Genomic DNA, 23,041 nt, shown 5'->3' on the forward strand with positions numbered 1-23,041 from the left:
CGCCCAGCGGCGCCGCTCAGACGCCGGAACCGGGTCGAGGGAGACATCGGGGATGGCGCACCCGAAGACGGCGCCGGAGGTGACACCTGAGGGTCTGGCGCCGGTGAGGTGGTCAGGTCAACCGGCGACAACCCGGATCCGGAACCGGATCCAGTGGGGGCCTGCGGCACCGGGCCCGAAGGCGCCGGCGTCGCCGGAGCACCCAACGTCGTCGGGGCCGAAGCCCCTGACCCGCTAGGGCCCCCAGACGGGTCCGCTGGGCCCGAAGGCGCCGCGGAGCCCGCCGGAGGAGTGAGAGACCTCATGGCCATGAGGAACCGCTCGATCTCCTCCGGTGTCGCGTGAGGCCCAGGGACCGGAGGGTATGGGGCCGGACGCGACGCCCGCGACTCCGACGGAGCCGCGTGGGTGGTGTCACCCGAACCCCCGGCCGCGTAGCGCGAGCGTTAGGGGGGGGGGGAGTCGGAAGAGCAATGACGTCTCTTCGACTTCTTGTGCTTACCTGACGACTTCGAACCTGAGAAGTGATGTCGACTCCCGGAGCTATGATGGCTCCGATCCCGCGACCGGTCCTTCGACCTCCGTCCGGACCGGGTCCTCTCGCGGCGCGGGGCCGACTGCCGGAGTTCGAGTCGCTTGCGGGACTGCTCCCGCCTAGCTTTCGAAGTCAGGGCCCGGCAATCGGAACAGGTCTTGTCGTCGTGGTCGACGTCGAGACAGTGGAGACACCGACGGTGAGGGTCGGTGACCGACATTAGTCGGTCGCAGTCCTCACAGGGTTTAAAACCTGGCATCCCTATCAGCACAATTCGGAGTCGAAGACTCGAAAAATAATCAAAAGGGATCAAAAAAGTTTAGTCAAAAAATGACTAAGGTACCACTTTTTCCTGATTTGCGCTGCTTGCGCGGAAAAAAGAAGAACTGACGTCAGCACGCGGAGGCCGTGTCTAAGTACTTCGACGACGTCATCAGGGTGCCCACGACGCAGACGACGGACGCGGAGCCGCAGACGACGCCTACCGACGCGCAAGGGTACTGCTACGCCAAAATTTCCGGATCCAGTCTGACGCCTGGGGATATTCTAAGGTGAGGAATCTAATACTAACCTGTTTCTTTCAGATATCAAATTTACTTACTTTCATCAAATCCTGTGGTCAAGGAAACCAACTTGTGGGCAGAGCCAAAGCCCCCCTTTCAATCATGCTTCTTACTGGTTTATTTCTATTCATTCATGTAAGTTCCGACGCCAGCGTCACTGGTAAGTCAGAGTGAAGTCTGTGCCATGCTGGTTTCTTAGCTGAAACAATGGAAGCAGGATACGTCTCCATTCTTACCTCTATTAATTCCCTACTAATATCTAAAGTGGAAACTGCCTGAGAGGAGCTTGTATTTTGGCTGAATGATGAGCCTCCTCTGGTAAACTATTAAGGGACAATGTCTCTGAGATCTAAAATAAAGTATTCTGCTGCCGTGAAAAGGTGAAGGAAGAGGAGTAACAGGGCAGACCAAATCACTCTTGCCTGTCAGAGCACCAATCTACTAAGCACTCTGTGTGCCATCCTGCCATATCACTGGGGTTGAGCCATGAGTCGCTTGGTGCTCGCCTTGCTGGAGCTAGTCAGTGTTTAAGAGCCTTCCTCGGCATGTGAGGGACGTGACGTGCAAACCCGCTCAAAATTTGGATTACTTTGGCTTACAAGGAGTAGATGAAATATGAGCTTTTATTATTTATTCATTTTGTCATTTTTCTAGCACACATGGACCTCAATAATGCAAGGGTGCTTTACATTTAAACCTTTAAAACAATAAAACAAGGACTACAGTGACATTGGGGGGGTGGGGAGGTTGACCAATTATTCTTATACAAAGCAGCATACAGTGAAGACAAAGAAACAGACTAGAACAAGAGTGCATGTCAAAATTAGCGAGATGTTGGTCATTAGGATACCCTGGCGATTTCTAGCAGAAGGAATGAGTGAAATTAGAGTTCATGATCAGAGGAACAGGAATTATTCAATACTCATTATTGTGGAATTCACGCCTTGTCTTTTAGTTCACAGATTCACCCCGAGACATTAGTATGGGTATTGTCTAAATAGGTGGGCCTTCAGTTGTTTTATTAAGGTAGTGAGTGGGGTCGGGAGACCAGAGTTCCTGGTAAAGGTCGCACCAAAGAAGAACTGTTCTTGAGCTTACGAAGTTTGCAATCCTTGGATTTGAACTAGGGTTTTTTAATTTTTTTTTATTATGCTTCTTAGAACTCTATGGGCACTGAAGGTGGTGAGAGATCAGCAAGATGAGGTGGGACATTTTCAAAGATGGCTTTGTGGACAAAGCACTAGCAGCAAAAGTTTGAATTTGATCCTGACCGCAATTGGCAGCCAATGCTGTTAGTGAAGTTTAAAAGCTGTGTCCTTTCTGCTCAGTTTGCCAACTAGATTGCTCTACCACTTCTTAATGTAGAAGTGTAGCAGTAGACAGTATGAATGTCATCTCACCTACACCGATTCCTTCTTCAACTGCTATTCCAACCAACTGGCTTAATTTGACTCATTTTGGCATAACTCTGCCTTGGCCATGTTTGCATATGGAACAAGGGCCTTCCAAGATTACCCCCTTTTTAGAGCAAATTCACTCCTTTAGCTAGGTTAGTGCTATGTAGCTGCCTACAGGCCTGATTACAAGTGATCCATACTGGATGTGATCATTACTGCATCCAATAAAATCGGACAACCAATACTACTTTTATCAGCTGCAGTAGTTATCACCTACAGCATCTTCCTCAGAAATAAAATGAAGATGTTGGTGTTTACCGCACAGTAAATCCACAAGACCTGGTAAATGTCAGACCTTTTTCTCCTGTTAAATTTCATTAAGTTTGCGCTATCAAAATTCCTGATAATTACTGGATGCCATAAACATTGCAACACTTTTAACTATAATCGCTACACAAACAGGGGTTTCTGCAGGGATAGTATTTTAATGGGCAACGTGTAATAAGTTCATATAGGTTATATCCCTCCCTCCTAGTATGACTAACCGTGCCTCCAGGGACTGATTCCATATCAGTTCTTGGTGTACCCTATATAACATACTTATTGGTGGTTGATATCACGATGAAGTCAGTTCAGGGTCATAAAGCACCACTAGCATCGGATCCTCCCGCAGTGCCATCCACAAGGGAGGTACTGGGGAAGGACTGGATTAGGTCATGGAGCTGGGGTGAAAGTTTATACCAGAGTCAGTATGGAGCTCGAAATAGGTCAAAGAGAGTCAGGTGGGACCAAGGATGGACCAGTCAGTGGTAACCCAAATGAGGGCCAACCGTAAATCTTAGAGGGAGCCAAAAAAACACCGGGCCTAGGGACATCATCATGCAGGGAGGCAGGGTAGGGGGAGGGGATGTTGAGGGGGGAGGGGATGTTGAGGGAGGAGGGGGGAGTAGAAGAATGGTTTGTAATTTTGTTATTGCACAACAATGAAACATACCACACGTGTTACCTTCAGGGTCGGACACACAGCCACAAACTCAAAGAGCGCCAAAGGTTTGGGAAGAGGGGGTTTCACACTCAAGTATCAACTCAGTCAAAACATTTGAGAGAGGGAACAGATCAGCAAACCTGAGATCAAAAACAAGGCACATAGTGAAATCTCGGAGTCATATTCACCCGGGACAAAGGTGCCTATGTGTATATTCCTCACCACCTCGTCACCAAGTAACACGCACACATCACCACGACTAGTAATACGGGTAGGGACCTGAGGTTCCTCACATTGAACGTGAACGGGTTAGGAGACAAAGTCAAGCGAGGAATAGTTCTCCAGTACTTAAAACGTCAAGCGCCAGGCATAGTCTTATTGCAGGAGACACACTTAATTGCCAACACATGCAAAGCCCTGAATAGACGAGGTTACCAACTCATAGCTCGCGCAGGTATCACCCCTAGTTCCCGAGGGACGGGCATACTTCTCCGTAAGAACTGCCCCTATATGGTCAGTAAAACATGGACGGACGGGCAGGGTAGGTTCGCAGCTGCCACTGGCACATGGGAAGGGATGTGTTCCTTCAGCATTGCAACAAACCACACTAAACGACCTGAGCAAATTAATTTTGGACCTCCCTGTGAGGACCCTAGTAGTAGGAGGTGACTTTATTCTATCGCTGTTGGGATGATTGATTGACGACCTCCACGTAGAGACGCAAGCACTGGGTCCAAACTGGCAGATTTCCTCTCAGCCCTTGGCCTGGTCGACATCTGGAGGTAGCTCAACCCCACTACCAACCAATTTACCTTTCATTCAGGTGCTCATGATAGCCAGTCTGGCAATTGATTACCTGCTCACCCACACTGAATATGTCCCCGATTTCACTGAAGCCAGATGCTTGGCGAGGGGCATCTCAGACCACTCACCAGTACTGGCTAAAATGGAAATGGGTTTCCAACCGAGACGCACAACCCTCACAATCAACCCATGGGGACTAAAAATACCACATATCAAAGCTGACCTTTTAAAAGATATGGATCTATATTTTAACGAAAATGTAAGCTTGGTGACCTTGCCTCAAACTATATGGGGGTGCATTTGGGACCGTTATAAAAGGTAGAGCTCTGGCTCTAATGGTGGGACACAAAAAAGAGCTAACGAGGCGCATAGAACAATTAGAGGACAATATTTTAACTGGTGAGAAGAGCCTAGCTCAGGCGACTGATGAATCAATTAAACTAACGCTAGATGCTAAAAAGGTAGACTATAGGCAACTGAGTCCAGGCAAAAGACCATATACCACAAGATATATGAGCATGGGAAGCCAACAGGCAAATTATTAGCTTGTCTTTAGAGAAGTGAGCAGGCACAAAGATGGGTCCACCGAATGAGGGGGACCGAGGGAGAGCAAATAGCGGACCCGCAGGATATAGCAGAGATATTCGCTGCCTACTTTGAAACAATCTATACGTCGGTTTTGGCGTCCACAGCACTTGACGCCCGAAACCTTTTAGCCACTATCCGGGTCAACGGCCTCTCTTCTGAAGAATAGGATTCCCTCGAAGGGGACCACACAGCAGAAGAGATACAAACAGCAATCCAAGATATTCTCTCGGGGAAGGCCATGGGCCCGAACGTTCTTCCAATCGAGCTCTTTAAACTAGAGGCCACTAAGCTGACGCCCCACCATTGCCATATGTACCAAGATAGCTATAAAAAAGGACTCTTGCCAGCCGGGATTTGACTAGCTACAATTGTTGTAATACATAAACAGGGCAAGCCCACAGAAGATTGTAAAGCATATCAACCCATCTCCCTCCTGATCGCGGAGGCCAAAATTCTAGCTAAAGTGTTAGCTAATAGACTCATCCCCTAATCACAAATCTGGTACACCCTGATCAATCAGGCCTCATGCCAGGCTGAAATACTGCTGTAAACTTGCGCCACTTACATGGTGTTTTGGGTAGGGTGGACTCGATATGAGAGGACGCTGCCCTGTTGTCACTAGATGCCAAGATGGTGTTTGATACTATTGAATGGCCCTTCCTATTTGCAGTATTGGAATGAATGGGTTTCGGACCCAACTTCATAAAATGGATTAAGCTCCTATATACTGACCCATAAGTACAAATAGTGGTAAATTGCCACACATCACAGCAGATCCAGCTAGGTAGGGGAACTAGACAAGGGTGTCCCCTGCCACCATTAATTTTTGCACAGGTGTTAGACCCTCTGGCGATTTGGGTAAGGTGTGACCCCTTGATACGGGGACTCAAATGGACAGATTATCACGAGGACAGAATTTCCCTTTACGCAGATGACATATTGCTATATATTGCTTCACCGGCGTCGTTAATTCATAGCATTCTGCATATTTTCCGAATATTTGGTAATCATTCAGGCTACACAATAAACTGGTCTAAATCCCTACTATTCCTAGTTCACGGCCCGAGAACTAAATTGGCAAAAGAATACGACATCCCCATTGCAACTGATGGGTTTCGCTATCTGGTAATTTATGCCACCATTGATCCAACACGATTCTATAAAACCAATCTGCAGGGGCCTTTGACCCGTCTACACACTGATGTCAAGCACTGGCGAGCCCTTCCACTGACTCTCCTGGGACGAGCGGTTGTTTTCAAAATGCTGGCATTGCCTCGCTTTTTGTATGCACTGCAAAATACACCTTCAAGGTCCCAGATTCCTATTTCATAAGCACTGAAAGTGCAATACGAACTCTACTATGCGATGCAGAAATTAACAGTGGGATGGTACGACGCTGGGATCGTTCTACAAAATCTTAAGCTCTATTACTGGGCATCCCAGCTGATGGTAATCAATCGATGGGTCCATGGTCCACAAACTGGCCGAAACCTTCACACAGAGAGGTGGCTAGTGGGGCAGGTAGGATATCGAAGAGCACGCTACACAAACCCTGAACGACTATACCTTACCGGTCCTACAGCCTCCACCATAGAAATTTTGCACGTGGTCACTAACAAAACTAGGATGGCATAAGAAAATCACACAAGTAGCCCCACTCTGGGAGCCCGAGTGAGCACCTGCCCCGGATTTGATAAATGGGATCTAATAGGTATCTCATCAGTAGGAGACATGTGGAATAAAAAGGGGTTGATAACATTTGCGGACCTACAGAAAGAGTATCAATTAGCGCAGTTCGAAACCTTTAGATACCTGCAGATTAGCCATGCCCTTAAAGCAGTGACACCTGAGGGAGGGTCTCTACCCGAACCATCCTCCCTTGAAAATAGATTACTATTAGACCCTTTGCCTAAGAACGCCATATTCCTGACATATAAAAAACTGATTAACAACCGACAAGACCTGTTGGCATGTCTAAGGTATCAATGGGAGGAAGATGTGGGTGACTTAGAGGACGATGACTGGCAAGACGTGCTGGCCTCACTCAGGAAAACTGCCATCCCCATGAGACGAAGACTGGTCCAGCTTAAAACCCTGCACTGAGTCTACTTGACAGCGAGAGTCCTGACTAAGATGGGGAGGAAAATCAACACATATTGCCTCCGACAGTGCTCCCAAGAGGGGACCTTCTTCCACACGATGTGGGAATGTCTGATTGTCCGAACATACTGGGCTGCGGCACATCAAAAATGGAAAGCAGGGGTGGAGGTGGGGGGGGGACTTAACACTACCCTGAAACTATCTATTAAACATTTGAGAAGCCACCGACCTAACTCAAACTGAACAATCATGGGTTTCATTGGGATGGGCCCTCGCTAAATGGAACATAGCACAAAAATGGGGAGTTGAGAAACCACCACTAATAAGAAGATGGGAGGCTGACATGAATAGGGTCATGATAGCGGAGAAGGACGTCTTCAAAAACAGGGGGTCCCCTAAAAAATGGGATTGTAAATGGGCAGCATGGAACACATATAGGGGAGAAATATGCCTTTCTCCTACAGTTGAGCTACGCCGGATGGAGGAGAGGTCACAAGAGTCACCGAACCCAGAGGGGTAAATACAAAAACGTTCAAATGTTTTGGACTGAAACACCAAATGTGTTGTTCACCTATGTTGTACCTGACAGCTGTCAAATGACCAATTGTACTGTTGTGCTTTTTGTGTTTTTGTTAAATAAAAAGAGTTCCAAAAAAAAAAAAAGCTTTGCTTGCTTGAAGGGTTTCAATTTCTAGCCTGAGTTTCTATTCCAAGGACTAAGTAAGACAGTTCCTTGACCAAATCACAAATAACACTAGGGCCTGTATCTGCGGTGGATAATTTACTTTCCCTGCGTGACAATTTGGCTCTTGTGCCACAAGACTTCTGGAATCTATGAAGGTCCTGGACCAGAGGGAATCTGCTCACCATTGGAAGGATTTCCAGTTGACTATTGTATTAATAAGGAGATATTTGGTGGTCCAGTACTGGTTGTGGATGGTTCTGCATTTACTTCTCACTAGACTACATTTGTCTGGATCAGTCTTTATGGTGTACAAAGAAAGGTGGGTCTGCATTTACCTGATCAAACTTGCAAGAACCCCCAGCTCTGACACAAGAAAATATTTGTTCAACATTTGCTGAACCTCCTTCAAGCTGTCGGTGTAGATGTGCTTGTGTCCCACCTGAGCCTTTTACCACAGTAGCGCCTGCACTCTCTATAAGCTCACATATAGATCAAACATCCCCCTCACAGACATTTACTTACATATGTATAAGTAGTATGGCACAAACCTAGCCAAGGAGCAACATAGTGCTTTTGTTCAGGCATAGCCTCTTGATTTGAGATGCTAGACCTGCAGAAGCTCTCGAACCTTTAAAGCACAAGAGCCAACTGAGAGGCAGTCAGACTTTAATCAAAGGCACTTATCTCAGTTACAGATCATTCCCATTTTGTGACCTGTCCAACAAAGCTTCAGATTAACCACAGAGGCTTAAACATGTGCCCATAGACACAACTTTCTGATTCAATTGGCTGGGATCGATTTGACTCACAATGTCTTTTAAATCATATGTTAAAATCATTTAGTCACCAAAATTGACTGCATGTGCACCTGGGTTGGCTTGCCACAGGTCTAAAAGTCCCAATGAGACTTTTCCTTTGATTGAGGTACCTTTGCTATTTTATAGGAAGTATGAATCCACTACTATAGAAACTTTAGTTTGAATTATTTCAGATCGATTTGAGACTCATTATGCAGCCTTCCACACAGCTTGCTTTCTACCTGAATTCATTCTCTCATTGCTTCACCATAATCCCGAGATCGGAGTGACTGAATTAACAGGATGGTTATCCATGAACTCAATGGGGGCGTGGCCAACCGCCGAAGATAGCGGCCACATAACTGAAGAGCTCCCGTTCAGGGGCAGGGGCATGGCTTTCCTGTGGCATTCACACCCTCAGCGGCGCATCCGCCCAGTTTTCTTAGCAGGAGGCACTCCAGAGATCGGGGGCTTGCTCCAACCCTGATCCTGAGCCATATCATCGCCGCGTAGCAGTGCAGTTCCCTGCTCCCTCGATCTTGACTCAAAATGCCGGAACTCTGGCCCCTTGAAGCTCGCCGCTGCCCCACATTACCTGGTGGTGGACGCAGTGACGGATCAGGAGATCTAGAGGCTGCCTCTGGTCCTGCCAAAGATCCCAGATGGTGAACCTGGGCTGGGCACGGGATTGTATTGCTGCAGGCTGCGTTTTGTTGGCCGCAGCTGGGCCTGTGCTGCAGCGCCCACGCTGACGCTTGCTGACTCACGCAGAGCCCAGCACAGAGGTGAGGACCCACGAGCTGCTGTGTGGCCTGTCCTGACCTACCCTCCCAAAGTCTGTGATAGCGGCAAGGGGTTGGCTTGGCGGCCCATTAGGCTGTGCTGCGGTCTGCGCAGGGGTAGAGCACCAGCATACCTCGGCGTGAGGCTGAATCAGCAGCCCAGGTACTGTCAACCAGCACGAAGGGAGAACAGTACCTTGCCAATGTAGTGCAGCAAGCATAGCGGACCCCTGAGGAGAGAGGCGGACGCTCCGTGGCTTCCGGAGGGCCCTGCAAGCACATAGATCAGTGACATAGCCCACTTACCACCCCGGCATTGTGGACAGCCTCACCTCCCCCTAATTCTTTTTTCTGCAATGAGTTAAACTAGCAAATGCGGGAACAGACTATACTGGGGAGAGCGGGGTGGGAGCTGCACGTGCGCCGCTGGCTGTGCGGTGCGTGGCCCTGGTGAGCGGAGCCTGGTCCTGGACGGAATCTGGCCTGCCTAGCTTATATAAACACTAGTGCTTGTGCGGACGCGGCACCACCTTATGGAGTGGACAGTGCTGGTGCAAAGAGTATGCGTTGCTCGATGAATCCCTTTATGTATGGCTGCAGACCTAATCATATTACCCCAACTGGCGCAGAGATGTGTTAACATCCGAATCTAGGGAGTGCAAGAACAGGAGTGTTAGGTCTGTGATTTTGCACATCAGAAACACACCTCATATTAAAGTGCGTGCTTTGGTCGAACAATGTTCTGCAGTTTGACCTTGTATTGGGTATTTCTTGGGGGTTCATGACGGGTGCCACACACACATCGCTCTGACATTGCAGACCTGAATTGAGCGAATGCATGGAGATTATAACACACATAAGAGGTGTAAATGGCAGCGAACCAACACTATAACTTCACCACTTGGAATGCTTGTGGGATGAGATCAATTCATAAGCGGCACAGAATACAAGCACAGTTGGCCAGGTGTAAGGCATATATACTCTTTTTACAGGAGATGACTAAACTTCAAAAGAAATGGAGGGGACATCTATTTCGTACAGCATACTCAACGTTAACACAGGAAGATGAAATCTGGATCAGGGCGGGGTCCCTTTTATCGCACAATAAACGTATATAGGTATCAATGGTAGATATATCCTTTCTTACCCAGGTGGGGGCAGTGCTCACGTATTGGGCCACATACCCCTGGATACTGGGTAGAGACTTTAATGCAGACTTGGACAAATAACTTGGATCGGTCCCACCCCCCCTGCCAGGTGTGACCTCAATACGACAGGTTAGAGCCCTATAGAGGTGCTCTCAGGGATGGTCACTGAGGGATGCATGCAACATAGCTATGCACGAATATTCATAATACTCCCAGACGCATGAATTGCATTCACGAATAGAATGCATATTTTGCAAATCTGTCATTACTCACGCAAATCACCCACACAACCTACATGGGTAAAACACTTTCAGATCATAATTCACTGGAAGTATCTTTTTCTTGGGGGCGAGTTTCCATTCCAATATGCACTTGGAGACTTGATCCACGCTTTCCAGAAGACGTCGTTTTTCGTGACACTATGTCTTCAACCATTGATACGAACTTCCCAAATAACACTGATACAGCCTCCTCTACAATGGCATGGTGAGCAAAAAAATGATGGATTAAGGCCCAGATCTCCCTACTCTGTACTTGTCAGTTCGGGCTGGACTGTTCCATGAGGCACAGGGTCAAGACTGATTTGCATATGGCTGGGTTCAGACTGGAATGGCATGGTGAGCAAAAAAACGATGGATTTAGGCCCAGATCTCTGTACTGGGGTGGATGTATGACATTGTTCTGCCTTCTGTCCATCAACTGTTGTTTTTGCATCCTCTACAATGGCAGAATTGGAAGCATTTAAAGGGGAAACATCCTTCACAACGCGGGCATTGCATCGCAATGCCTTTACATCGCGGGCATTCCAACGCAAGTCGTTACAACGACTTGCACTGAATGGCGCTCTAACATAACGAATAGTATGATTTACTATTCCAACACCTTCACTACTGTATGTAGACTGGAGTTGGAATAGTAAATCATATTATTCCTCAGTCGAGCGCCCTCCAGCGCAAGTCGTTGTAAAGACTTGTGTTGTAACAAACGCAATGTAAAGTACCGCGTTGTAAATGTATGCGTAGTAAAGTCATACATTCCATTTAAAGTGGCTATACTTGGGACAGCAACTGGCTCTGTGGTGGGAGCACACCAAACTGTTAGCCGGGTTCTGATGCGGGTGGAGGAGAGCCTGGGTGCAGTGGAGCAAAATACTTGCCATTCTCCTACTTCCACTATTACCAAGATTTATACACTCAGATCAATGTTGTTTCGTTCCCACACGCAGTACCTCACTAAATATATGCAAGCTCTGCCATGTCATGTCTGCCTGCCCGAGAATCCCTGCCGTGGGGTGCTTATTGCTGGACCTTTGCCAGACCTTCAATACACTGAGTAGGGATTACATGTTGGAGATTCTTATGAGGTCTGGGATCCCCTCCAAGTTCATTCAGTGGATTAAACTGTTGTACAATTCCCCTACTGTCCAGGTGCGTACTGGGGCACATAGATCACAGGCCTATGATATACAAAGGGGATGTCACCTCTCACCTAAGTTGTTTGTGCTCGCACTCGAACCCCTCGCATGTCGCTTATGCACCAACTCAGTAGACTGGCGTATCCCTATTAACCATACAGTCCAAGCATTGTCACTGTATGCAGACGACATAATGATCTACTCTAAAGATCTGCGGGAAAACTTTTATGGGGTTGTTTGCGCCTTTGCCCAGAATTAATCCCTCATGGGGCTTGCTAAACAGTTTGGGAAATCACATGTATTCCCCTTTAGGGACAATCTAAATCTACAAGCCATCCCCTTTGGTGAACATGAGATAGCTGTGGCCCCCACTACTTTCCGGTATCTGGGGACACAGATATATAGAGACCCACATGACCTACTGGACGGGAACCTACAGAAGGCAATTGTCGCTCTGCATTCTCAGGTTGCTTTCTGCACATCGCTCCCTCTTACGGTTGCAGGCCGACTGGCAATTTCCAAGATGGCGTGGTTTCCTCGAATCCTCTACTTCTTTACAAATCTACCTGTAAAGTTCCTTAGCTCAACTTTCCGCGTAGTGAACACACTTCTGGTTGAATTACTGTGGGGTGCAAGTCGTTGTCTTAGCCTAGTGAAGCTGCACTTTCGTGCATACTGTTTGGCAGGAGAATGGCTCTCACAGTGGGAGGCACACAATGGTACATGGTGGAAAGTTGCCTTCTAGGTCTCTAACCATGGAGAAAGTGTTACGGAGTCCAGCCCAAATCGCGGATATAGCGCTTATTTTAGCCAAACACAGCATCACCAAGCGGAGGAAATCTGCTTCCCCACCCAGGGTATTGGCATGAACAGAAGAAGTAGAACACTGTGGACTAGCAGAGAGTGGTTCTCTTCACCGGTAACAGCGTCGGGGACTACGTAAAAGACCTATAGCAATGAGCTGGGACCTTTTGCTAGAGTCCTTTAAGGCTTCGGACACCTTTAACACCTACTGACATGCCATTATTAAACCTGCATGGGTCTGGACCAAGTTGTTTATGAATTGGCTAGTTCTTGTTTGGCTTGCTCACCTTGCCCCCCCCCCACACACACACACACACACACACCCTTGCCCTCCTCACTACTACACAGAAAGTAACGAACACAGTGGGTTCCAATAATGTCTTCCCGATGACCGCCATCCCACAAACTCAAACAGATGGGTACCTAAGCCACCCCCCCACTACTAAACAATATCGACCCTAAGCAGGTCTTTCATGGAATCAGAGTCTACTGGTCACGCCCGTCGCTGGGGGGAGTTTTATGTAGTGTTAGTCTCAGTTAATTTTTATGTTCCTAAAACTGTGTCGCACTTTACAGGTAACCACGACTGTGCCAACATGGTGCCTGTCACTATGTTCTCACTCCTGTATTAGACACTGACTCTCACTAATTGCACAACACTTTGGTACCAAATGTAACCTAAAGTACTCACTGATATTGTATATGTATGATATCACAATAAATGTTGTGCTTTGAGAAACCCAATAACATTTATCATTAAAAAAATAAATCCATGAACTCAGTGTGTCTGCTACTGCTTCAGATAATATCATGTGAATTACAAACATCTAAGATAAGATCTCAGTCAACGTGTAAATGTCTGAAATCTTTATAAGGGTAAGTGAACACCACATTACAGACAATAAATGTTTGAGGTGTCGTCAAAAATAAAAACAACAGTCAGGTCAGAGCCTAGCTGTAAAAACCATTAGGGATTAGCTTTGAAAACATATGGTTACCCACTCTAGCAAAAATGATTAGTATTATATAGACTATAACATGAAGAATGTTGTTGCTGATAAACAAGGAAATTTAATTTAGTCTATTCAAAACACTGAGAGTCAAGCAATAACTTTACCTTCCTGCTGATCATGCTCTTCATGCAGTACCGCTGGACCTGGAGGATAAAGACAGGAGCATGAGAAACCTGTGCACATGTGAACGTACCGAAACTATTCTAAAAAATTTGGGTCCAAATGGATACAGAAATGCATCAATAAGCTCATATACAAGGGTATAAAAAATACCTTAAATTAGATGAACAATTAACTTTTAGCAGTATAAGCAGCCGAGTATTCTGCTGCAACAAGAAAATGGTAAAGTATCGCAATAATACCACTCTTGTGCTCCCATGTCACTGGCACACAGAAAATAACATTAAATGGTCACATAACAGCATCATAGACCGAGTATGCCAAATTCTTTAGCTTATCTATTAATTTAGGGTGTTTAATATATTTAAAACAGTGGTACAAAAAAATGACATTCTCAAAAAGTAAAAATACAGATGGGGGTCATTCAACCAAACATGCGAGTAATACAAAATAAACTTTTTAGGATAAAAATTAAAAATGAAAAGCAGGAAAATGCAGTCAGTGGTAAAATACTGTCCGGGGCCATGGTATCACATGGATGACTGAAGTCTATTAGGAACAACAGCTACCTCCATGTCTCTTCCAGCACTGAAGAGACAAGATGACCTTGGTGGGGGAAAAATAAAAAGGGTTTACTGTGACTCTACAGTCATACCGGAAGATCAGTTATGTAGAAGGTCTAATACTGTGTCAATTGCATTTAAATACAAAAATAAAAGAATAATAGAAATACCACTGAATGGAAAATGTATGGCTAAGTGTAGGGCAATAGCTTTGGGGTAATCTTGTCAGTAGGGCTAGGTTAAACAAAAAAAGTCTTTGGTGGATTGTTTGGTCGATTCACCTCACCCCCTATATTACATCGATATATAGTGTATATGCTAGTGTGTGTGTGTGTGTGTGGTGGGAAGTAAGCATGGGCGTAAAATCCGCTCCGCTCGCGTATTTTTCGGATTTTCGGCAAATTCGCAATCCGCGAACTCTCGCGAATTTGTCGAAAATCCGTGAATCCGCTCGTGGCGGATTTTTTGCTTGGTTGCGGCGCGCGGCGTGGTGCACGGCGTTCACTTTCCGTCATTAAGCGTTTGCCGAGTTGTTTTTCTCGATCATATTTTGCGAGTGCCGCGCCATTTTGGATCTTGCTGCGTGATCCCGTGGGAGTTTGGCGCCCGCGAATACGTAATCGCGGCTTGCCACCTTGCACAGCACACCTCGCGAGAGTTCGCAATTGCGAACACGTAGTTGCGGCGGAGAGGAACAATCTCGCACTCGCGAAATAGAGATTTTGCAATTCTGCACAAGAAATCCACCAGCAAACAGGATAAACCTTCAGAAAATGATGATTTTTATCAGAATCACTCCTCAGGTTGACATTTGCATGGCCTTTTTTTTTGCAAGGAGTCCATTTTTGGGGGGGGGGGAGGGAAGGAAGTGCCCCACAGTCTCCAACTTCCTGTTCCTGTCCAGCAGGCTCCTCCCAGTGCTTTGTCCATCTCCTTGTCACTTTCATTTGGATCTGGAGCTGGAAGGATTACTTTTTGTGGGTGCTGCTGGATATTTGGATTTGAGGCCTTTTTGACTTTCTTTGGATCACTTTTGGATTAGAAATCAACTTTCACAAGTAAGTTTGTTTGGGGCATTACAGTTGCTGCAACTACAATTTTGGAACTTTTTCAGAACATTAAATAAATTATATTGTGGGTAGCCACAGTATCCAGTAGGACCAGGGTTGGTTATGGGTGCATGATACAACTGTTTTGTTGAATTTAAACACCATTGAGGCCATGGATGGGCTGGGATTGTGCTGATTTTTGTTGTTTTTGTCGTTTTTTTGGAGCTGCTGGTGGGGCCCTTTGCCCAGGGGTGGTGAGTGTTGCATGGGCCTAGTCTTTCTGTGGGGTGTCTTCTTGAATTTAAACATCATTGAGGCCATGGATGGGCTGGGATTGTGCTTATTTTATTGTTTTTTGTCGTTTTTTGGGGGCTGCTGATGTGGCCTTTTGCCCAGGGGTGGTGGTGCATGGACTGAGTGTGCCTGTGGTGTGGTCTCACTCTTTAATGTAAACATCATGGATGGCATTGGATTGTGGTGATTTCTGGCTGTTTTTCTGTTTTTTGGGGGTGTACTGTTGATGTGGACTGGCCATGTGGGTGGTGGTGGTGGCCATCTTGAGTGCTGGCTGGTACAGGCAAAATGTGCTTGGGGTGCAAGGGGCCATTTTGAAGAGAGGCAGTGTCTGAGGCCTGCACTTATTTTGCCTACTTTTCATCCATTATGCCCAGGGGTAGTGAGTGTTGCATGGGCCTAGTGTTTCTGAGGGGTGTCTTCTTGAATTTAAACACCATTGAGGCCATGGATGGGCTGGGATTGTGCTGATTTTATTTTTTTTTGTCGTTTTTTTGGGGCTGCTGGTGGGGCCCTTTGCCCAGGGGTGGTGAGTGTTGCATGGGCCTAGTCTTTCTGTGGGGTGTCCTCTTGAATTTAAACACCATTGAGGCCATGGATGGGCTGGGATTGTGCTGTTTTTTGTTGTTTTTGTCGTATTTTTGGGGCTGCTGGTGTGGCCTTTTGCCTAGGGGTAGTGGTGCATGGACTGAGTGTGCCTGTAGTGTGGTCTCACTCTCTTTAATGTAAACATCTTGGATGGCATTGGATTGTGGTGATTTTTGGCTGTTTTTCTGTTTTTTTGGGGTGTACTGTTGATGTGGACTGGCTTGGGGTGTAAGGGGCCATTTTGAAGAGAGGCAGTGTCTGAGGCCTGCACTTATTTTGCCTACTTTTCATCCATTATGCCCAGGGGTAGTGAGTGTTGCATGGGCCTAGTCTTTCTGTGGGGTGTCTTCTTGAATTTAAACACCATTGAGGCCATGGATGGGCTGGGATTGTGCTGAATTTTGTCGTTTTTTGGGGCTGCTGGTGGGGCCCTTTGACCAGGGGTGGTGAGTGTTGCATGGGCCTAGTCTTTCTGTGGGGTGTCCTCTTGAATTTAAACACCATTGAGGCCATGGATGGGCTGGGATTGTGCTGTTGTTTTTGTCGTTTTTTTGGGGCTGCTGGTGTGGCCTTTTGCCCAGGGGTAGTGGTGCATGGACTGAGTGTGCCTGTAGTGTGGTCTCACTCTCTTTAATGTAAACATCCTGGATGGCATTGGATTGTGGTGATTTTTGGCTGTTTTTCAGTTTTTTTGGGGTGTACTGTTGATGTGGACTGGCTTGGGGTGTAAGGGGCCATTTTGAAGAGAGGCAGTGTCTGAGGCCTGCACTTATTTTGCCTACTTTTCATCCATTATGCCCAGGGGTAGTGAGTGTTGCATACTTGCATGGCCCTAGTCTTTCTGTGGGGTGTCTTCAATGTAAACATCATGGATGGCATGGGATTGTGCTGATTTTTCTGTGTTTTGTCGATTTTTTGGGGTGTATAACTGAACTGATGTTCCTCTGTCTTCCATTGCTTTTAGGTGCACAAGACTCAAGAGAACCACCAGTGCCAGGAAGAAGTCCTGCAGCGGTGTGTGTGTGCAGCATAACGTCACGCGACGTCACGTCTGGACACAGACAACTCTGCAACTCGTGCAACTGCTGCCTGCTGTTCTGACCTGCTCGGAAGAAGATGGCCCCCAAAAAAGTTACCCGTAGCTCCTCTAGCAAGAAAGGTGCCAGTAAGGAGCAGAAGAAGCAAGTTACCAAGGAGACTGGTGTGCCGGCCGCCCCTTTTTTTGGGAGTAAAAAAAAAAGTATGCCTGCAGCAGCAGCGGGATCTGCTGGGGACCAAGCTGGGAGCAGCACCCCCGCCCCATTGGGCTCAGTGCCACCACCACCACCACGCCAACTTAAGTCCAAGCCCTTGAGTGCTGCCGAGGCAGCCAGTATAGTTGTTCAATCACCATCGACCAGTGATGTTGGCTCATCGCAAGAAAGCAGCAGCAATGTCCCTCAATCAACACAGGTTGTTGTAGCTCATCTGACGAGTGTTGAACAACCACAGCCGCAACAACTATCACATGTGCAAGTACAAGCCCAAGTACATGTGGAAGGAGAGGCAGCGCAAGGAGATGCGCAAGCAGAGGTGCATGGAGGGTCACAAGTGCCCACAATAGTTGTTCCTCCCGAAGTAGGGGCACATCAGGAAATCGACAATCAAGGCGAGGTATCATTTGAGGAAGACACTCATTGTCTTCCACACCCCTAGCAAGGAAGAGATCAAGGGTGGTGTCTACATCTTCTTCAAGCACACCTCTTTCTGATGATACGGATCAAAATTGGGAACCAGCACCACTGCCGTCTGAGAGTGAGGCACACCATGATCTGACAAAGGTAGTTAAGCGTAAAAGGAAGCTCGTCCAAAGTCTCAGACTTATGGAGTGTGATGATGAGGCTCAACAAGAAGTGGCGGATACTGCTGCTGATGAAGACTCTGACAACGACTACCCAGTCATCATAAAGGTCACTGCAGCCCCAGCGGGCATGCAGCAAACAGACATTTTGACCCTAGCCCGAAAAGCTGCTGAGCGTGATGATGATTATGTTGTCGACGAGGAGGCAGTGGAAACACCACCACAATCATTGGAGTTAAGTAGTACACCAACTCGTACCGCTTCCATATTTCTTTCTGGCAAGAAGGGATCTCCATCCACCTCGACCTTAATTAGTGGCGGTGAAAGTGCACAACGTACAAAAGTTGGGCAATCCAGATCCTCCACTTCATCTGGCATTAGCAGCATGACCACCACCACCAGTATCGCCGCCTCCTCCAGGCCCCACAGACACTTCAAGTCCCCAGTTTGGGACTTCTTTACTGTTTGCCCAAAAAGGGAAAAGTTCGCCATTTGTACCCTTTGTAAGCTTGCAGTTAGTCGTGGTAAGTCAGGTACCAACTATGGTACCGGAGGCCAGAGAGGTCATCTTGAGAGACAGCACACTGTCCAATGGTTTGCGCACCTAGATGCGATCAAGGAAGCCCGAATTGGAAGTCAAGAAAACGTTGATGTTGCATCTGATGATGACGAGGAGGAAGAAGACGTGTCAAACACTTCACTTACACCCAGTACCCCTGTCAGCAGCACACCCCGTGTGAGGCACACTAAGAGTGTTGGAGCGACTGAGACACCAACGCGCAAAAGTTCACCAGCGAGCATAATTGGGTCAACGAAGTCATTATCATCCCGTAAATGCTTGGTCCAGGGCAACATTAGAACCATGTTTTCTTCAGACGCGCCATATGAACGCAACCACCCACTGACGCGTCTGTATAACACTAAGCTGGCTAAAATGCTAGCTGTGGACCTTCTCCCTTTTTCTTTTGTAGAAGCGGTAGGTTTTCTAGAATTAGTGGCAACGCTCTGCCCTAAATGGAAGGTTCCTAGCCGGTTCTATTTTGCCAGAGTTGCGGTTCCAGCACTACATGAAGATGTGCTGGAGGCGATTGGGGCAGCTTTGCAGAAGAGTGCTGTTCACACTATACATCTGACAACAGACATGTGGACCAGTGGTGCAGGCACTGATTACATGTGCATCACTGCACACTGGGTCTCTTTTTCAGGTGTTAAAGCAAAGCTAAACGCAGGTGTTGACCCGGACCAAGTTTTTAAAGCTGCTCGGAAACATGCAACACTAGCCATGTTTGGCTTGGAGAAAAGTCACACAGCAGAAAACATTTTGGACGAGTTTAACAAAAAGGTCTTTCACTGGCTGTCCCCAAAAAAACGCCAGATTGGTTATGTTTCCACGGATAATGGCGCCAATGTAGTTAAGGCCATGGCGCTGGGTGCATATTTCAGAGTGCCGTGTTTCGCGCACTGTATCAACCTGGTGGTTCAAAAATTCTTGAGTGATAGAGACAGTACAGCGTTCGAGGTAATGGCCACCTGCCGCAAAATGTGCAACCATTTCAGCCATTCTTTTAAGGCCCGGAAGCATCTGAGGAGCCTGCTACTTGAACGTCGAATGCCAGTGAAAGCACTCATCCAGGAGGTGGCAACACGTTGGAACTCAACCTTCTACATGCTTGAGCGTCTGTATGAGCAGTATACGGTACTCGATCACTATTTCTTCACAGAGGGTACAGCTCAGAAGGACCTGCGGATGGGTGCGGCGCAATGGGACATAGTTAAAAGCCTGACAGACATGCTTCGTCCTTTTGAGTTCTTCACGCATGCAGTCAGCCAGGAGGACTGTAATTTGGGAAAAGCTATCCCATTGTTGTGCATGCTGGAGCACCAACTGAAGGCGGTGTCTTCTGAGTTTGAAAAAGATGGAAAAAAAAAGACCCTTTTATTTTGTCGGAGAAATTATTAGAGCGCCTACGTGGTGATGAACGTCTTAAAAAGATCAACTCAGAACAGCATTACATTTGTGGTACTATTCTGGATCCACGCTACAAAAAGGCTCTGGCAGGCCAAGCATTCTTTCCTTTTACTGATGAAGATGTTAAAAAGTACAAACGTTGGCTAGCCTGGTCAGCCAAGAGGTTTGAAAAAGAACGGCAGGATATTGAAGGAGAAGGCAGAACATCAGCATCAGCATCAGCAGGCCATCCCCAGTCAAAAAAATCCACTTCTGCACCTGTGACTGTGGCACAAGTGACCTCTCAGCCGTTAAAGACACCGGCAACCGGATCATCTGCACCACACACAACAGTAACAGTGGCTGCTGTAGAGGATTGGCTAACTTTGCTTGGGTATGGTTCTCGAAAAAATGTCAAAGGCACAGCAAAAAGTAAGCAAAGTGGAGGAACCGTTGAGGACCTTGAGTCGATGGTGCAGGACTATCTGAATGACTCAACAGAGGTCTTTCTTAATGATGAGCCATTGCAGTATTGGCATGGGAAAAAACAATTGTGGCCACAGCTCTCCAACCTGGCTATAAACTATTTGTCTTGCCCACTCGCAAGTGTGTCTTCTGAACGTGTTTTCAGTGCTGCTGGTGGCATTGTAACTCACCAAACGGAGCCGCCTCTCGCCCAAAAATGTGGAGCGGCTGACAATGATCAAGATGAATCAGCACCTCATACCACCAGATTACAAAGTACGAGAAAGCACGCCGCATGAAGACGAGGAGGACGGCAACGTAGATGAGGGGATTTGTTCTCTGTTCGGTGACACTGACCTCATCCTGCCTGAATTCACAGAGTATGATGACGAAATCTTCTTCTTATTCCCTGACACCGAGCCCTGAAAATGAGACAATGAATCAATAACTTTCTTTTTCGTCCTTATTCACTTTTATTCCTGTGTGTCTGTCTTTCTTTGTTTTGCACAGTTAATTTAATTCAAACTTTAATCACCTAATCCCAAAAACAAGCCCATCAGCAGAACTGTCTTCACTTGTTTGCTTATTGATTTGAAGGTGCCGCAGTCTACATTCCTCATGTTCACAAGTTCTGAAGAACATGCTCCTCTATCCTCCTCCTCCAGACTCCGATTTCCCTCAAAGCAGAGGGCTGGATTACGCCCAATGAAGAAAGACTCAGCACTTGTGGGGGTGTTCTACTTCTTTGCGGGTGAGTTGACGGCTCTGGGCCCATTGCTGTGAAGCTCTAATAACGGATAAAAGTGTTTTGGACCAAATATGAGGCGGAAATTTCTTGCCGTTTTTGCTGACTTCCTTGCCTTTGAGGTGCTCTTTGGCGGGGTTCCGGGTGTTTGTGGGTGAGTTTTGGGGTCTGGGAGCACTGCTGCAACAGTCTAATGTTGATTGCATTTGCTTTTCAGGAAATCCATGGTGGAAAACAGGAGTTATGATGATGACCTAGCTGCACAGCGCGTTTGGACCGAAGGCCGAGAGATATTGTAAGTATGAGATTTCGCTTTTTTGCTGTTTGGGGGTGTTGTCGCGTGCTTTTTTGCGGGTGGGTTGGCGGGTCTTGGGGCATTCCTGGGAAGGTCTAATACCGGATAGAAGTGTTTTGGACAAAATCCATAAGGAAAAGCCTTTTTTTGCTATTTCTTCTGACATCTTGCTCAATGTAGCGTTTTGGGGGGCTTCCTGGTGTTTGTGGGTGGGTTGCAGGGTCTCTGTCGAAGCACTGCTGCGACAGTCTAATCTTGATTGCATTTGCTTTTCAGGAAATCCGTGGTGGAAAACAGGAGTTATGATGATGACCTAGCTGCACAGCGCGTTTGGACCGAAGGCCGAGAGATATTGTAAGTATGAGATTTTGCTTTTTTGCTGTTTGGGGGTGTTGTCGCGTGCTTTTTTGCGGGTGGGTTGGCGGGTCTTGGGGCATTCCTGGGAAGGTCTAATACCGGATAGAAGTGTTTTGGACAAAATCCATAAGGAAAAGCCTTTTTTTTGCTATTTCTTCTGACATCTTGCTCAATGTAGCGTTTTGGGGGGCTTCCTGGTGTTTGTGGGTGGGTTGCGGGGTCTCTGTCGAAGCACTGCTGCGACAGTCTAATCTTGATTGCATTTGCTTTTCAGGAAATCCGTGGTGGAAAACAGGAGTTATGATGATGACCTAGCTGCACAGCGCGTTTGGACCGAAGGCCGAGAGATATTGTAAGTATGAGATTTTGCTTTTTTGCTGTTTGGGGGTGTTGTCACGTGCTTTTTTGCGGGTGGGTTGGCGGGTCTTGGGGCATTCCTGGGAAGGTCTAATACCGGATAGAAGTGTTTTGGACAAAATCCATAAGGCAAAACCTTTTGGCACTTTTTGTAACTTAGGGTTCGTTAGGGTTAGCCCTAGCAGCAGGATTGCATGTGTTGCAGGGTGTTCTATTGCAACTCAGTTCTGGGGTTTTAGAGCACTCTTGGAGCGATGCTGGCTATGGATACTTTTGCTTGCTTGCAAGTGGTTTGAATACAATCCACGGTGGGTAAGGGTGTATTTGGGCCTACTTTTACTTTTAAAGTACGTTTTGTCACCATTTTTCTGCTAGGCCTCGTTTTTTGAGATCTGATTGGGAGTCTTCTACATTTGCGACTGGCTTTAGTAAGGGTCTTGGTGGGAGCATTGCTGGGAAGGTCAAATTTTGTTCTAAAACACAGTTTACAGTACACCTACCTTGAGGGGAAAGATCCGCTATAATATTTTGGCCATACTTATTTATCCTTAAAAAGGTGACTCAGACAGAGTACGCAATTTCAAAAATACTGTACTGTCTATTAGGGAAATCAAAGTGTGACTTTTTGCACCACACAGCGTACATACCTTATATTTATTTATCAGTGGTATTGTAATAGCACTTCCTGTTTTCCGTTCAATAATTACAGGCCGGGTTTCAGTCAACATCCGCCAGGCAGGCAGTGGACAGGGTGTCTTCTGTCAGTGGTCACCAACATTGATGGACGAAGCGTCAGCTGGAATGG

General features: G+C 47.0%; 1 protein-coding gene across 3 annotated transcripts in view; it reads right to left on the reverse strand.

Moving 5' to 3' along the window:
* The window catches only part of DDX11 (DEAD/H-box helicase 11), a 471,297-nt gene that overhangs the window by 230,316 nt on the left and 217,940 nt on the right, over positions 1–23,041 (reverse strand). For all 3 annotated transcript variants that reach the window (XM_078673722.1, XM_078673723.1, XM_078673721.1), the window contains exon 15: positions 13,720–13,758. In XM_078673722.1, coding sequence (XP_078529848.1) covers positions 13,720–13,758 — 39 coding nt within the window. The remainder of the gene's footprint in view (positions 1–13,719; positions 13,759–23,041) is intronic.

This window comes from Lissotriton helveticus, chromosome 1_1 (assembly GCF_964261635.1).
Source record: "Lissotriton helveticus chromosome 1_1, aLisHel1.1, whole genome shotgun sequence".
NCBI lineage: Eukaryota > Metazoa > Chordata > Amphibia > Caudata > Salamandridae > Lissotriton > Lissotriton helveticus.